This window comes from Protopterus annectens, chromosome 5.part0, assembly GCF_019279795.1.
Source record: "Protopterus annectens isolate FY-2018-M chromosome 5.part0, PAN1.0, whole genome shotgun sequence".
NCBI lineage: Eukaryota > Metazoa > Chordata > Ceratodontiformes > Protopteridae > Protopterus > Protopterus annectens.
In genome coordinates, this window is record NC_056735.1 from 1,154,675,823 (window position 1) to 1,154,694,105 (window position 18,283).

General features: G+C 41.9%; 1 protein-coding gene across 1 annotated transcript in view; it reads left to right on the plus strand.

The window, feature by feature from the left end:
- The window catches only part of SLC9A9 (solute carrier family 9 member A9), a 3,618,317-nt gene that overhangs the window by 941,824 nt on the left and 2,658,210 nt on the right, over window positions 1–18,283 (plus strand). The window contains exons 9-10 of the mRNA XM_044071972.1: window positions 871–934; window positions 2,165–2,303. Coding sequence (XP_043927907.1) covers window positions 871–934; window positions 2,165–2,303 — 203 coding nt within the window. The remainder of the gene's footprint in view (window positions 1–870; window positions 935–2,164; window positions 2,304–18,283) is intronic.

Below are 18,283 nucleotides of genomic sequence, written 5' to 3' on the forward strand. Positions count from 1 at the left end.
AGTTTCACAGATATCTGACTGTATCTAAATGCTTGGGTTTAGAGCTGGGAGGACATTTCTCCCCATTAACCTTCCAGGCATCTCTGTAATTCCCCACATGAGCACTGAAGTTTTCCAATAAAACTAGAGAGCAGAAATCAGCAAGGTGTTGACAGCCGTAGATGCCTTGTGCTAAAAGGCTAAAAATCTAATTTTACACATCTAGAGAAGTAACTGATTGTACCTAGCTAGTGATATTCTATGTACTTATTGACAGTTTATGATGACAGGATCTAGATTGCATGAATCTGTCACACTCATGCATACCACCTTGCTGCCATCACACCTAATCTCACCCTTTACCTCATAGGTGGTGATTCAGTTGAACAGCTCCATGTAACCACTTTGGGCTGGACCTAACTAGATTATACAGCTGGCCTGATCCCTAGGACCTCAATGGTATAGGCCACCCAATGAATGCTTACAGGTATGGGTCCTAAGAGCTGTAGTCCTAGCAGTGTCACTTTCGTTTTATTTTACATTATCAGGGATGTTTTTTTTCCATGTTATGGCTTGTTCTGTATGTGTCTCTTTCACCCCCAGCACTTCTACCAAAAGACACTGTACCAGGAGCATGATACTCAATTTCTGGGATATTCTGAAAGAGGTATCTATAAGGAAGGGTGAGCAGTTTGGTAAGGTTTTAATACAACAGTTTTTTATAAAGTGATCCAATTGAGCAGATCTAATTTAACTTTGCAGCCTCTCCCCCAACCAGCTACAGTATGGTTTTCAACCTGATCAGCTTCAGGCTTTTCATTAGACTTGGGCAGCTCCACACCATTAAATCTCTGTAGTTGGTATTTTCACTATGTCTTTGTTCCTTTGTAGCACTGTTTTGTACTCTAAATCACTTCCTTAATGTAGGAGATACTAAAAGGATACATTTTGCAAGGTAAAAGGATCTTCTAACCAGCAAAAGGACAAGGAGTTCAAAGGAGAAACTGTTAACGTAGGTATCCAGATTCTTAATGACTGTGTCTTATTTAAGTGGAATATAAACTCTACAGTGAGTGCTAGTGATGAAAGATTTACCAAAGAAACTATGCTGCACTTTTTGCAATGGGATGTGCTTAACGAGGGAAATTGTTAGTGTACCACTACTCTTGGGTGATGTGGCAGAACGTCTGTGGGGAGAAATGTCCTCCCAGTCTTAGCTGTAGGCTTTGTATGAACCCATGAATCTATGAACTGATCTTTTAAAACCATTAGTTACAACTACCCAGGGTATGAGGTATGTACTAAAGTAACAACCAGTCAGGCAGACTGTAAATCTGTATGGTTTATAGTTGGATAATGAATACCATACAGCAATTAAGTATAGACAGTATCCTATCTTTCTGATTTGTATAATAATGTAGTAGCAGTTATATGTAATTATAGTAAACCGCATTATAATTTCAGCTGTAATAAAGATCACTGACTATTGAGAGAGGTTTTCCATGAGTTTCAGTGGGTAAGGCTTCACAAGACTAGCTAGATTCAGGATACACCATCGACATTGCAGTGCATGGATAAAATGCTGCATCATCTGCTGCTAGTTTAGTATATTGAGGCTGTGTAATACTTCTTAAAGTATGTCATGCTAAACAGTACACATTTTCAGAGGTTTAATTGGAATTTGGCTTTATTCATTTGTGCTTAGGTTAATGAGAGCTAATGAGAGACTGTGTTATGCTGCTGTGCATAGCTCTGAGCAACTATTCTCCTAAGCACCCCTGTCTGGAAGTCTGCTGTTTCATAATTTATTGGTTGATGTCTTTGATATCACAAAAGGAGGACCATATGGCTGTTAAATAATTCAAGACAGGATTCCCTTACAGACTCCTTGTATACCTGCAGCACTGTAAAGTAACATTTGGAGAACAGATGTGTCGTTCTTCAGGTATAATTATTGAAATGATTTCAGCTCTCAGCTGTGTGCTTAGATGCTTTGCATAATTATAATAGTTTGCAGATAACGATAATCACCATTTTTGTCTTGCGTTTTACTGTGATAGTCACTTATGGCCTTCAGGGGCAATAACCCTGCACACAAATATAATATGATGCATAATGCATAATAACGTTTATTATACTGTAGCAATATGATGACAGTTTTATTATTTGTGTGTGCCTTTTCCAGTTCAATAGCCATTTACAGCCCTAAAGAAAATCCTAACACGTTCGATGCAGCAGCATTCTTTCAGTCGGTTGGCAATTTTCTTGGAATCTTTGCTGGGTCTTTCGCCATGGGTTCTGCATATGCAGTTCTCACAGCTGTGATATCCTTTTTGACTTTCAGAAATGAAATTGCTGATGTTCTCCTCATTTTCTAAACGCATATGAGAGTTTATATTTTTTTATTTAACTGTATATTGCATATAGTCATGAAATTTATGAAAAGTGTGTTTTTCTGTTCTTTCACTTGGTAAACAACGCCTATTGACAGCTGCACAGTCAGACATGAGAAGAGAGTTCTGTAATTTTGTGTGAATGTTGAAGATACCATAAATGTCTGATTAACAGAGGTTCAGACATTCTTGCTATGGCACACCTCTGAAATGGAAATGCTGTAGATGATACTGACTGATAAATTCATTCTCTAATACCTGCTACATTGCTATGGCCGGTACCCCCATTGCCCCCACCTCCAACACCGGGTCGACTAGCCATTCTGTACACCCCAGTCTGTCTCCATTTTAACATTTGGAGCTGACATGAATCCTAATGACATCTTGGGAGGTTTGCTGTAACTGTTCACTTTGGATTTACTTATGACCTACCCATTTCTTGCAGCTTCTCCATGACGTGTACCCTAACTAATAGAGTGAGGTCATGCAATGAGTGGATACGTGCAGAACTGACCCACACTTCTGCATAGAGCTAATGTTGGCAACCCATCTTTCCCCTCAACTGAAGCATATTGTGATTGGCTCCTGGCCTCTGTTAGGTAGCTCCTATCACTTTGTGTGGCCATGTACATGACCCCCCCCCCCACACCACCCCACCGATGGGACAGCACATCCTCTCTGCTGTCACTTCAGATGCTCCAGATGCTGATTGAACCCTGGTCATCTGAGCCATAGTAAGGGCTTTTCCCTTGTACGCAGAGATAATAGTATTTATTTAATCTGTCATATGCTGTGGCAACCATTTTTCACATATATTCAGCAGAGTTGGTAGGACAGTACTAGTCATCTTTTGAACTGTATTATTTTTTAACACACAACTCTTATTTATTGATTGATTTATTTATTTACATTTGTTGCCTGAGAATATACAACTGAGAGGAACTGTTTTCAGTCAGGGGATATTCTTCAAGCAGATAAACAGAGTGTACATTCATATAGTGGTACTGATGCAAATAAAGTTAGCTTATAAAGTAATTAACAATTACGTGTGACATAGGTATAACGATATACAGCAGATAAAGGAGTGAGCAACTGTGCAACAGTTTATATGACTACATGAGTTAATAGCTTTGGGTATTAGAAAAAGGCAACAGATCCATATATAATTAACCTAGATAGATAACCAGACTTTCCGGTCATAAATACAGATGTTCACATCATTTTATGATTCCCATGTTTTATGATAGCTTAAATTAAAATATTCCTGCAATTCACCTTTGCATATTATTTTATAGTAAGCAGTGTCATTTATTATCACATTCTTTGTTCAGATATTTGAACCTATTTTAATTTCATGTTTTTGAACACTAGTGATTGACCACCATCATTAAGGAAACTCAAGCAAATCAGTAAAAGTATACTATGTCTTTAAGTGTCAAATGTTCTAATTAATTTGTAATTATTTTTCTGTGGTAGAATTTGGTTAAACGCAGGCACAGAAGTAATGTGATCATCCAGTCTGTATTTTATTTGCACATCGCAGCTGAAAAAAATTAGTATATTTAACAGTTTTGGTTATGAAGTGGATGATAAACTAGCCTGAAAACTGTCAGCTTTTCAAACAAGTTTGACTTTACAATTAATATGATATGACAACTGCTATTTTGGATGGGGAGATCCGTTCTAATTTTTGTAACTGGCTGTGCATATGAAAAACAGTACATCAGTTAACCTCAGTGTCAGGAGCAGGGATTGCTAGTACCCTTATCTAAAAAACAAAAAAAATCATTTTCATGCACTAGGAATATCAGTTTGCTGCTTGGCTACGATGACAAAAGTGTTTCAGCACTAATGGCTATCAGTGAACTGTTGCTCACTTACATACATTTAAAGAGACCAGTTGAGCACAGTTGTCAAGGGATGTGCTCCACAGAGTTATTTTGAGTTTCATTACTTTGGCAGCTTTTTGTTCTTGTTTCAGTCTAATTTACTGGTGTTAAGAAAATGCAGTATTTTCCTCCACTTCTGCTTTTATTACTGGCCGTAAGTCAGACTGATGAAGTGTGCTCTTTGTGTGGATCACTGTTGCAGTCGTCCGTGTAGGGAGCACTGCCAAAGTCTGAGGTTCGAAGTCCAACTGCACACCCTCCTGCTGTTGCCGGGCAGACATCACCTTACTTTGGATGCTTTCCTGTACCATTTATGTAGGCAGCATCCATGCACACCATCTTTTCCTTTCTTGCCACTTTCGAGAATGCTAGCAGACAGTATGTTTGTAAGTCCATTGATTCAGGCCCATGACCAAAGAGTAGGGCAGGTAAATATCCCATTGAGGATCCTTTCTTCTAATCTTGCCTATAGTTTGTATGGGTCTATATTAGAACATCAAATATTTAACAGTTCGAATCACTAAAGGTCGACCTTTAGTGATCGAACTGTTAAAACATTGAATGTTCAGAAAAAAAAATTAAAAAAATAAATAAATGGTGTAGGCAGGGGGGGGGGCAAGCCCCCCTGCACCCCCCCCTCACACCCCCGCTACTTAAATATACCAACTCTGAGACCGCACTACATTGAAGTAAATGGAAATCTCCCCTTACAGAGATTTCCATTTACTTGTTCGATGTTCTGCAATGTCGCTATTCTCGTGTCGACAGTGTCGGATTCGACATTATCGGCTTTCGAGAATGTAATATAGACCTGTTTGTATTTTGTTTTGCTGGAACTTCTGCTGGGTTTTGGAAGATGGGGTAGCAAATGACTCACGTTGAGGTTTAGAGCATGTCTGCTCCCAGGAATATCAATCTAAGGTAAACCTGCCATGTCTGTGGAGTCGTGGCCTGGATGTGCTCCTCAAAAAGCAAAGTATAAAGAGGTGAGGCCTGAAGGAGAGTGCAAGAAGACCCCAGAGGCTATTAATTTACTTGGATGTGAAGTCTGAAGAAGTCAGCGCCATAGAAGCACTCATGGCCCCAGGTCCTAATGTCTCCTGCAGCCAAGGTCTCTGGTTGTGCTACTTTAGAAGCTGTCATGCTATCAGCATTCAGTATGTGCCACAGGACCTAAAGCCCCCTTGGAAAACCGGGAGCTTGTGCTTGACAGATGTCAGACTTTGAGTGATTAGTTACTACTGAGGAAGATTTCTGAGCTTGCAGGAAGCCAGAACCCAGGGGTTCCTCCCTGTGGTTCAGACATTTCCAGTGACCACACAGCATACTAAGACCTAGACATCAGTGGCACAAGCCTCTGCTAAATTTAAGCTGGTGTCTTATGTCTGGGCATTAGTCTGTAACCCACCTTGCATCCCTGTCAAGATTGGGCTAAACTGGCTCAGGGCTTGTTTCACTTCTTGTAAAACTGCAGCCTAAATCCAGCCAGATGTCTATGTTAGGAATCTAAATCAAGAGAAAAGAGGTAAACGTTCAGTTCCTATCAGAGACATTACATCCTCTTCCTCTGAGAATGAGCAAAAGGATCTGGGCTAAAATACACAAATGTCCTCCTCTCATCCTTTGACAGAGGCAGCAAAAACACACTACCTTCTGTCTCATTCCACAGAGGACTTGTCTTTTGGGGATACTGTCTCCCTGATGATGAAATACTCTATGGCAAACGTATGAGGTCTTGACTTCCTGGAAAAGGGCTATGCATCTTCTGGGGTTGAGCCCCCCCTGAGTTGGTAGCTGTCTCCCCACTACAGGACTCTTTCTTGGATGTCTTTGATATTACCTTCCTGCAAACAAACCCTTAGTCACTCACCCCACAAGAGGCCAAGCCAGTTTTACAGGGCACAAGACTCTCAGAGATTCATCTACAAAAATCCTGTTGTAGACCTAAATCTGTTTTTTTGGACTCTGCAAATGAAACTCGACTTGTTCTTGGACATAACACTCATCCTGATGACATAGAAAATCGATTACTGGATAGATTTTTGAAAAAAAAACGATATATGCCACATCAACCCTGGCATGCAGGGCATTGAGTTGCCAGGCCTACATTTTTGAAGTACTAGAAACATATCGTCAAGAAACTTTTACAAAGATGCTGGTGAGTACAGGATGCAAACCAGAAACCTTCCATGGTGTGTCAAATACAAACTGCTTTACAATTAGGGAACAAGAGAAGCATGGGGTCATTAATTAGATAATATTCCTGGCTTAGCAGTGAGTCCCTTTCTGCGGATGTAAAAGTGTAACACTTTAATGTACCCTTGGATAAGGAGTCACTTTTCAGATCCCAGGCATACAGTGAATTTAAAAAGCCGGGGAACAAATGGAAGTCCATGGAGTCCATGAAACATTATGTTCTACCCTTTTGTTTCCAGGTCTAATAGGAATTATTTTTTCAAATGAGGAATTTGCTTTTGTAAACAAGATACTGGGAAGCAGCTTAAAAAAAGTGGAAAGACCACACAAAATAAAACATGTCAGCATGAGGAAAGAGGGAGATTTTGGGGTACTCACAGCTCAATCCTTAACAAGGAGCAACTGTAACTACACTAGGTTCCTCCCACCTCAGTTCCCAACCCTCCCCAGCCAATAAATCTCCTTCATGTTACCTAGTTTAGTTAGCACCAAGCTAGGGGGGTTACTTGGCCTCTTATTACCTGCAGTGACAAAGCGTAACCCTAGACAAATGGGTTCACCAAGTTATCACCAGAGGATACAAGCTCCAGTTAATGGACAGGCCTCAGAGAAAAAGTCAGCCCTTAGTACCAGCAGACTAGCAAATCTGTTAAACTCCATAGTTACAGAAGCGTTGTCCCTCAGCACAAAAGAGCCCATGCCCCATAATAAGGAGTACAGAAGATTTCACTCAGGGTATTCCTTGTCCCAAGAAAGGAAAGACCTCCAAGGCAGAAACGCACTTGACCACCACAGCACAGCACAAAACACAAGGCACATAGCTCACCTACACTGTGTGCCTCTCAAATTAAGCCCCTAAGGCAAAACAACTTGCCCAGTACACTAATTTTAGGTGACTCAATAGTGAGGCATACTGAAGTCCCACTCACTAGGTTCAATAAAGAGACGGTAATGGTCAGCTGTCTGTCAGGTGCCAGAACCCAGCACATAACACACACACTCCGGTCACTCCACAACAAGTACAAGTATGACTGTGTCACTGTCCATGTGGGTGTGAATGACATGAGATGCACCTCCCTGGACTACATGAAAAGAGACATGGAGGAGCTCTTGGATTATGTGGCCCAGGCAGGTATGACCCTAGCCCTGAGCAGCATCCTGCCGTCGTCCAGAATGATACCGCAATACAAGCAGAAAATGATTGACTTCAACCATTGGCTAAGTTTCTGGTGTCATTCTAAGGGGATCCAGTATCTGTCTGCTTGGGATGACATGATTGACAGACCTCAATGCTTTGCCAGAGATGGCCTGCATCTGCCACCCCTGGGTTTCCGCATACTGGCTAAGGCTCTTGCCACCCCTATAGTGCCTTTTTTAGGCGATGTTCCAAAGACCAAATTGCCACCATAACACCTATAAACAAATGCAATCTGAGGGTCGTGCTGCTCAACACTAGAAGTCTAAATCTCAAGATGCACTTGCTCGAAGCACTCCTCAAAATGGAGAACATTGACATTTGTACTGTAATGGAGACCTGGTTCAAAGCAGCAGAAAGCATGCCTGCACTGCCAGGCTATAACTCATTCCATACCTTTCGGCCCCAGAACATAGACCGAAGCTCCAAAGGCAGTGGTGTCTCCAAATTCATTAAGGATATGCACACCTCCTGACTAGTAGCCCAGGATAACGCATCTGAGATACTTCAGGTACAACTAACATTGCGTAAGATGGCAATTCAGGTCGTAGCCTGCTATAGGTCCTCAACCATGTCCCAAGACTCTCACTTCAAGTTCCTAAGCACCCTGGAAACAATTAGGGTCCAACCCAACACTCTCATACTAGGTGACTTCAATTACCCCTCCATCAACTGGGAAAACTACTCATGCACCAATACACTGGCCCAACGCTTCCTGCTATTCATCAATTTCAATGCCCTGGACCAGCTCATTCTTACCCCCAGTAGAGGAAGCAACGTCCTTGACTTGTTTATTCCTAACATGGGCAACTGTTGCTCTACACCAATAGTCAATTCCTTCCTGGTTAGATCCGACCACAAACTAATCACCATGGAAACCCACATCTCACCCACACCCCCAGCAAAGGTAACCACCATGAAAAACTTCTCCAAAGCTGATTTTGGGCTCCAAAAAACAGAGGTGGCTAACTTCACGGCACCCATGTCAGTAGAAAATAGATGCATGACTGCCGAATCATACACCAATGCACTGTAGGAACATGCACATAAATGCATGGAACTAGCCATACCCAACAGAACCAAGATGCTCTCCTCCAAAAAAAGGAAGTCAATCTGGTGGTCCCCCACCATTAATAAACTCTACAACAGAAGCAAGAAACTGTTGCAGAAAAAGGTGAAGTCCCAAGACTGGAAAAACTCCCTTATTAGTCTCAACAAAAATTTGAGATCCCTCATCAAAACCTCTAAAGCCAGCTATGAAGGCAGAATTGCGGCAGACACTAAAAACAACTACAAAGCCTTTTATAGTTGTATCAAGAATCTCCACGGCAATACCCAGGTTTGCTCTGAGTTACTGCACAATGGTACCTCCTATACTGAGCTAACAGATATTGCCAACATAATAGATTCAGTATAACTGCGGTGGTGGTGCTGCGGTAGCATTGTCGCCTCACAGTTAGACGTTGCCCGTTCGATTCTCAGTTAGAGCATCTTCTGTGTGGCGACATGTGTGAATGGGCGTTCCTTCAAAGGCTGTGCGTTAGGCCCGGCACGCCAGCACATAAAAATCTACTGCCAATCATTAGCGGACCGGAATTCCGCTGTGGCGACCCCTAACCTGGAAAAGCCGAAAGACACGACAACTGGCCAATAGATTCAGTGCCAACTTTACCCCTCCCCCCCAAAGGACCAGTCACAATACCGGAGGAATGCCAGGCACCCAGCATTACTGCAGCACAGGTTAAAGCTGCATTGTCCAAGGCCAAGAATACAGCTTCCATGGGACCTGACAATATCCTTGGATGTGTTCTACATGAACTACAAAATGAACTGGCACCATATCTGTGTGCCCTGTTCAATCACAGCCTCACCTCAGGCTTTGTCCCTACAAAATGGAGCACTGCTACAGTCATCCCTCTCCATAAAGGGGGAGCGGCTACAGACCCTGAAAATTATTGCCCCATTAGCCTGACAAGTCTTATATGTAAGGCCATGGAGCGCATCATCATGGACCTAATTAACAAGGATATAGGGAATCTCCCAATCTCTAGATCCCATGCAATTTGGTTTTGTGAAAGGTAGATCATGCCTGCTGAACCTGGTTGACTTCTCTGAGTGAGTCACCAGAACTGTGGATGAGGGCAAGGCAGTTCATATAGTCTGCTTTGATCTGGCCAAGGCCTTTGATACCATTCCCCACTCAGGAATTATTGATAAACTCACCAAACTAGGCATCAACCCCTATATCACTAGGTGGATTGAAAATTGGCTCATAGATAGAACCCATAGTGTGAAAGTAGCGGACTCCAAGTCAGAATGCTGACCAGTCACAAGTGGAGTCCCAGAGAGATTGGTCCTGCGTCCTCTCCTGTTTGACATCTACTTCTCAGAAGTCCAGGCTAACACGGAGGGACTCTGGCTGACCAAGTTCACAGACGACTGCAGGCTGGGAGCCATTATTAACTCCCCAAGTGATGTAGACATCCCACAGGTAACTGGTGTCGAAACCATGGCCTTAAGCTTAATGCCAAAAAATGAGTCGGCATCCAGTTTGGGAAAAAACTCAGTTCTCACTAATTACCACATAGATGGGAGCCCACTGAACACTGAAAGCATTATAAGAGATCTGGGGACACAGGTTAACAGTAACCTCTCCTTCAACCACCACATTGCCATTGTGGTCAGAAAGCCCTTCTGTGTGGCACATCTCATTACCAAGGGTTTTGCATCCAGGAAGAAAGAGGGCATCATCTCTCTGTACTGTTCCCTCATTAGGCCATTCATCAGGTATAATGCCCCATTTGGCATGTACCTCACTACGCACATGCAACAGCTGGAAAGGCCACAAAAGTACCTCATGAAGAGGATCCTAGGCCTTAAACACATGTCCTACATGGACAGACTCAAAAAAAGTCCAGCTTTTCTGTGTCTCATATTGTCTACTAAGAGGCGATCTGTGCTTTACAAAGCCATGTCTGACCCAGCTCTGTTAGAAATGCTACATCTAAAGAAATCCCAGTCCTTCCACACCACATGCTCCAGAGACCTCAGCCTCATTACCACAATCAACAGAACATGCTGGAGGGATAGGTTCATAACCCAGAGAGTGCTCATGCTCTGGAATAGATTTCCCACACTTGTCAAGCAGAGCACCTCACTGGCCCTCTTCAAGAGAAATCTTGATGAGTGGATGGGAAATAGAAAGTTCACCCTGGGGATCACTCCAGGGGCTCTACTTGATAGAGGCACTGGGAACTAAAATCGGGCGGCACGATGCCAGGGCACTTCTATGGGCTAGGCTTGTAAAGGCTCCAGGGCCATTAGCCTAGCACACACCTATGAGCCTATGAACCTATAAATGAAGAACCCATTTTAGATCTTACAAGACTAAACACATTCTGAAAAGTGCCAGCAGTCATGATACTGAAACCGAATACCTTATTCCCTCTCTTAAGTCTTCAGACACTCCTTGCTACTATGGACCTTATGGATACCTAACTCCATATCCCTATTTATAGAGGTACAGGCAGTATATAAGGTTGGTGGCAGGAGAACATCATTATCAGTTTTCCTTCTTGGACTTTGGTTTAGCTACTGTGCCCAGAGTTTTCACAAAAATGTCAGTCCCCAGTGATAACTCACTGCAGGATCAAGGGTAATCATATTTACCCATACATGGATGAGTGCCTGATTCAGGTTTAGTCCTAGAAGGAGATCTAGAGGGCTGTGGACTACACCATACACTGTTTAGCTGCTCCAGGGTTTGCAGTGAACAGCAGTCCAGCTTAGCCACAGGACTGTCTTCCTAGGGTCACTATTGGACATAAGCACTAACAGGACCTACCTTCAACAACAGAAGGTGGAGTTACTGATTGCTCTTTTCCAGTCCATGCCAGGGAAACCCAGACTAATTGCCAAAGATATTTTTTTACCATTGGAGGCCACAAATCTTCTATCATTTTGATGATTTCCATAGCTAAATTGCATATAAGAAAAATATAGTGGTTCTTCAAGAGCATGGAGGACCGGCAGTACCAACCACTGGATGTTACCACCGTCCCAGTGTTCATAAGTAGTTACTAGGCACATGGTCCAGTTGACCACAAAGGAACCTAGGCCAGTTTCTCAATTGTCCCATACCACGTCTGGTTAATTGACTTGCTCAAACTTACACAGTAGGCAAATGGAGGCTGAGGAAGTTGCACCCTTGATTACTATAGGAAACAGATCATTAAGAGCTTATAGCCTTGATCCTCTATGCTTTTTACCAAACAGATAGCTGATACCATATATAAGGGCAGAGCCAGTGTGGTGGGTAAAGTAACTAAAAAGAAATGAGGGATGCCATTCCAGCAACCAGTACCAAATCAAACCCTGAGACCTAGCTTGGGGAGCTCAGACTTTGGACGTCAATATGCAGGGTACCTGCATCCTCAGGGAACAAACACTATATATGAACATCAAGGAGATGGTAGCAGTCATCCATGCACTGAAGGCTTTCAAAGTTGTTTGAGTGCCTGTGACTTGGTCTTTTTAGGTGATGCTGCAGTGGTGTGGTACATAAACAAATGGGAGAGAGGCACACATTCTTATCACCTTCACAGGCTAAAAGGAACCAAAAAAATCCAAGCATAGAACCACGCACGAAGGATAAAGTAGTAAATAACACACTTTATTCGGAATACAGGTAAGCACTTTCGCAATCTCTCCAGATTGCTTCTTCAGACCATAAAGTTAAAGCAGCACATCTATTCAAATATACCAAATGAAAAAGCATTCATCCAATCATCTCTAAGTTAATAAAAAAAACACTTAATTGAAAATGCTACAAGTTAAAGAAATAGCACTTCAAAAAACAATATATAAAATCTAGTGGGTTAAAAACAATTAAAATAATTACTGTCATATCAAGAAATACCTAATGCATAATGCCTAAGGAAAATTAATTAAAAATATTTGTAATAGTACATATAAAAAAAAAAAACGATATATATATATATATATATATATATATATATATATATATATATATATATATATAGGTTCCTATCTAATGGTCGAAGTGACGGAACACCGAATTACAGATTACTGAGACCGGTGTGCCGACTGTACACATTGCCGATTATTTAAATGGCCGAATAACACTATGCCGGAGCACACTACAGTGGGGAAAGGGAATTTATGCGTTTACCCACTGTAGTGCGGTCTCCGAGTTGGTATATTTAAGTAGGGGGGTGTGGGGGATGCAGGGGGCGAAGCCCCCCTGCAAAACATTTCTTTTAAACTACTTACGTATACCAACTCTGTGACCGAACTACAGTGGGGAAACGCATAAATTCCCTTTCCCCACTGTAGTGTGCTTCGGCATAGTGCTATTCGGCCTTTTAAATAATCGGCAGTGTGTACGTTCGGCACACCGGTCTCGGTAATCTGTAATTCGGCATTCCGTCACTTCAGCCATTAGATAGGAACCGTATATATATATATATATATAGATATATATATATATATATATATATATATATATATATATATATATATATATATACACACCCCCCCCTCAACTTTCTATTTTTGAGGACAGGTTTCAGTGAGACATAGTCATTGAGCCCTGGTGGTTTATGGGATCAAGTCTTGCATTTGAACCTCCCTGAGAGCAACCTGTGTACCATCTCAGCGAAATATAATTGCAGTTAAGTTAGGCAGGAACTTTGCGTATCCACATAGATAGATGATACACAGGGAAACATTCCTAGGTCTAACATTCAGATGGAGTGTCCCAAAGACTGACATCTTTGCTTCCTTATGTGAAAAGCAGTTAAAACAGTTTTGTTCAAGGCATCTTTGGCAGTGTACATCTTCACTGTAAACTCGGGGGTCTGTTTCTGTTTGTTTTCTCTTTGATGCTCTTGTTCCTAGAGTGATACAGAAGATCAATGAGGAGAGGTCAGTAATGATTCTCATAGCCCCTTTCTGGCAAACAGCTCTGGTTCTCTCATCTTTCAGATGGCAAGCAAAAGCCTGTTCTATTGATTTGGCATGTTATCCTTCTGACACACTACAGGGTGCCTAATACACCCATGTCTGACTACACTGAACCTTGTAACATGGAGGATATGACCTTTTTACCATCTTTGCACTGTTATTCACTCAGCATGTGATGAAAAGTATGAGTGGAGGCCAAGAGACTAAGTACAAAGAAAACATACTGAGTACGATGAAAAAGATTTTCCCTCTGGTGCCAAAGGAGGAACCAGCAACCTATGCTGACAGATGCTTTTATGGTTCTCTAATGTCTCTGAGTTATTTGAGACAGGCCTAGATTACACATCACTGAAGATACTCTTGTCTAATGTTAGTGCCTGCCTGCCAGTAGACTCCCCCAGCTGGCATACGATCCACCAGTTATGTAATTTCCATGTAATTTCCATAATGCATCCTTCACCTCAGGCCTTCCAAGTGGAGCTTGGCATCATCTGGTGACCTGAATTGTGCATTTTGCACACATTTGATTTAGTGGCATTTGTAAACCTGAAATTATTGACTTGGAAAGTAACATTCCTCATTACAGTCACTTCTGCCAGAAGAGTATTAAAACTTCATATCTTAATGACAAAGAAAGTTATATTCCACCAAAGCAAGGTGATCATGCACACTCTCCCCTCATTCATGTCTAAGGCAGTTACAAATCTAGCCCTCATCCAGGCTGTACAACAACCACAGAGCAAGGGAGGGAGAATCTTGTACTCATTGGCTCTTAGAAGCATTGGTATTGTCCTTAGTTGGATGTGGCCTACATGGCAAGAGGAAGGCTCACCTCTGCTGTCCTGAAGGGCATGTATCCTCTTCATTGCAATAATATGCACAAATTATATAGTACAGTTGTGTAGACAATTTACCATAAAAGAAGATGTTTGAGTATGGTCACTGCTATAGTCCTATCCTCCCCTCCACGTCCTCTCTCTTATGTTGGATAATTGAGGCCAGGTAGGTACCCGCATTCCTTCCCCTTCTCGTCCCTGCTTCTCATATTCTCCCTTGTCTTTTTCTTCTTGTGCAGGTCACTGAAGAGGGCCAGAATAAATCAGGTCTCAGATCATTGCCCTGAGAGCTGCAGGTGCTAAGGACTGAAATTTAGGATAGCACTGTCTTAAGAGGAGCAAAAAGAAACCTAAAGATAGTGGTGGCTGATGCCACTTGTATACCATGTATGTGAAGATGTTCAAGGTAAGATTACTTCAGTCCACCTGTGGGGGGAAGGATGCACAGCTCTAGAAGTCAGGCCAGATGTGAAATCAAAGCATGTGGCACAGTTCCTTAAAGTGAAGTCTGCAATAGTACCTCACTCAAACATCTACTGTTGTGATAGGTTGCTTGCACAACTGGACTTCTTTTACAAAGAGTAGAATGCTGTACAATGCTTCCTTCTTTGAATAGTGTAAGCCAGTCATTTACTAATGCTTATGATGTGCTTTTGAAAGCAGCATGGTTTGTCAGTGCTTTTTTATTTGTTTCAGGAGCAAATGAATGTTGATTTCCATACTGATACAAAACTTAAAAAAATTTAGTCCAAATCAGATTTATAAACGTATTGAGTTTTGTTTTTATGTTAAGTATATAAGTGTATATAAAAAAGTCTTGGAGAGGGAGATTTGTCAAAATGTATTTGCCCAATATGGGCATTAAGTCTTAGTAAGGAGCATACCTCTCAACTGCCCATGTTTTTGTAGAATGTCCATATCTGTGCTTCATATTTTTGGTCTGCTTCTCATAAAATTTGTTTTCTGACAAATCACTGAGGATTTAAGTCATTAAATAATGGTGTACAGTTGCATTTTGGACTACATATCCTTCAGAAAATGCATGCTAACACAAATCCTGTATTGCAGCAACTTTCTAAGTTTATAAGAGCAATGTTTAAAATCTGTCCCTATTTTTGGACCATTGTCCTCCTATTGTTAGGCTTTGTTCAGATTTCTTGCACTAAGAGGTTGAGAGGTATGTTAAGGAAGAGTAGAATAGTAATTTCTCCTGGTTACTCTACCTGTAGCAAAACAGTTACTGTTGGTAAGACTTGTTAGAACTGTCATAGCCCATACATGCTTCCAATTGCATTTCTCACAATGATAAAACGTAAAAACATTCTGTACACCAAAGCAGTACTAAAGCTGGTGTCATTGACTTTGCCACCTCTAACATACTAAGCTGAGTACATTTTAAAAGTAAAAGTTCTACAGTGTCACAGCATAGTTAGTTCCTCCTTGCTTTTCAAGAGAAAATTTTATGTGGTCTATGGATATCCAGGATGCCTACGTACTTGTAAAGATCAGAAAGGTGTCAAAAAGACATCTCCATTTCTGGGCAGGAACCAGTTCCTATCAGCTTTTAGCTCTACCATTTGGACTGAATTTATTTACCAGATGCCGGGTCATAGTTAGAACAAACTGAAGGCCATGTGGGATCAAGATGTTTCCTTATCTGGAAGACTGCCTGCTAGTGGCTCTGATGTTAGAGAACCTAAAGCCTAATACCAGCACAGGAGAATCTACTTCACTTGTTCCATTCCTTGAGAGTACTAGTGAACACTGCAAAGTCATGGATGAAAGCATCACAAGTTGCATATAAGATACTATCTCCTTCAAGGCTCACCTGTATGTGGATAAGATTCTGCCAGTTCAGTAGGCAGTATTTCAGCATCTGCAATTCAGCAGAGCTTCAGTAGGTCTGTGCTTCAGAACCTTATGGTTAAAAGGCTAGCATATCCTTGTTCTGCCCACATCTGGGTTATTCGTATACAAAATATAATGGCTAAAATCTACCCTGGAATTGTAAGGTTAGGCTTCTTAAGATCCGCACAAATCAGTAGCCTAGTAAGTACCTATAAACCTATGAATCTATAACAGTTACAGTCTACTTGGTGCCTCTTGTCAGATGTCACATGAAGGTTTTACAGTGGACTCTCAAAACTCAGTGGTCTCAGTGATTAGACCCTTTGTTAGATCAGATAAGAATTTCCAGATCCTGTAATGCACTTCCGCAGTGGTGGTCATTCCGTCCAAGTGTGACTCGGGGCAGGTCTTTCCACATTCCCACACTATTGACAGTCATCACTGATGCATCAGCCCCAGGGTGGAGGAGGTATTGTAATGGGCTGGCAGTCCAAGATGTCTGGTTACAGGTAGAGGCGAGCTTGCACATAAGTATTTTTGGGATGAAGGCGATCCTCCTTACTTTGCAGGCCTTTCAGGATGCTCATCTTTCAGGTGTAGTTACTACTCACATTGACAATATGTTTTGGTGTGATACTTAAACAAACAAGCTGGAACTCGTTCTTATCCCATGTGTTGCAAAGTAATGATAATGTGTGAATGGATTATATCTATCAGATGCTTTAACTAGATCTTGCTGACAGGCTTATTTATTTACTTATTCATTTATTTAGCATTTGTTTACCCGAAAAGTCTGACTGGGGCAAAGCCCATTTTCAGCAGAGGCCTTGTGGAGAAATGCTCCATATGCCTGTCTTTGGAATGTGAGAGGAAATCCACATGAATGCAGGGACGACAGGCAGACTCCGCACAGAAGGCATCCCGGTAGAGAATCAAACTGGAGAACCTCTTGCTATGAGGTAATAACACTAATCTCTGCACCACTTTATCTGTTATTTGCTGATGCTGTACAAGTGCTCCCTGATCTTGTTAGTTGAATATAAACTTCCCCTTCGTTGACTTACTGTGATAATCTTTTGTCTCTGACTAACACCAAATGCAGTATTCTGCAACCTGATCCCCCCTTCAGAAGAAGTGGTTCCCCAGGACTCCTCAGTTTCTCTCCATTCCCCTTATACCCAGGTTCATTCAGAAAGTCAGACAGAGAAATCCAGAGTCATTGTCCTAGCCTTGTTTTGACCTCATCAAGTGTGTGCTTCCCTGTTCTTTGGTCTCATCTTCTGGATGAGTCTTTTCATGTCCAACAAGCCTGATCCAGACTTCCACTCCCTACGTCTAACCACATCATTCCTTCAATTCTGTTAACTGTCATAGATGTTGCATACCCTTCTAGGGTTTTCCAGATGCTTACTTCTGCTCAGAGACCTAATACAAGAAAAAAACTATGAAAGTAGATGGTCATGTTTTTTTGTTTGGGCTTTATCTTAGCAGTTAGATTATTTTTGATACTTGTGTCTTCTTCTTCTTCTACTTTCAGCTTTTCCCGGTTAGGGGTCACCACAGCAGATCACTTGTCCATTCATGATTGGCAGTGGAGTTTTATGGTGTCGAGTTGCCAGCCCGGCGCCCAACCTTCCAGAGAAGGCACACACACGCACGCACTCACACCTAGGGCCAATTTAGAGTGTCTAATCCACCAGTAGCATGACTTTGGGATGTGGGAGGAAATTGGAGTACCTGGAGGAAACCCACGCGACCACAGGAAGGACATGCAGACTCCACACAGAAGGCACCCCAGCCGAGGATCGAACCGGAGATCCTCTTGCTGTGAGGCGACAACGCTAACTGCTGCACCACCGTGGCTGTCTATTTTTGATTGTGTTTATCATCTTGAATTACCTGTCCTGAACATTTTATGCAGGCCTTAGGTACTGTTCTGTAAGGGTAATCTGTCAGCTATTT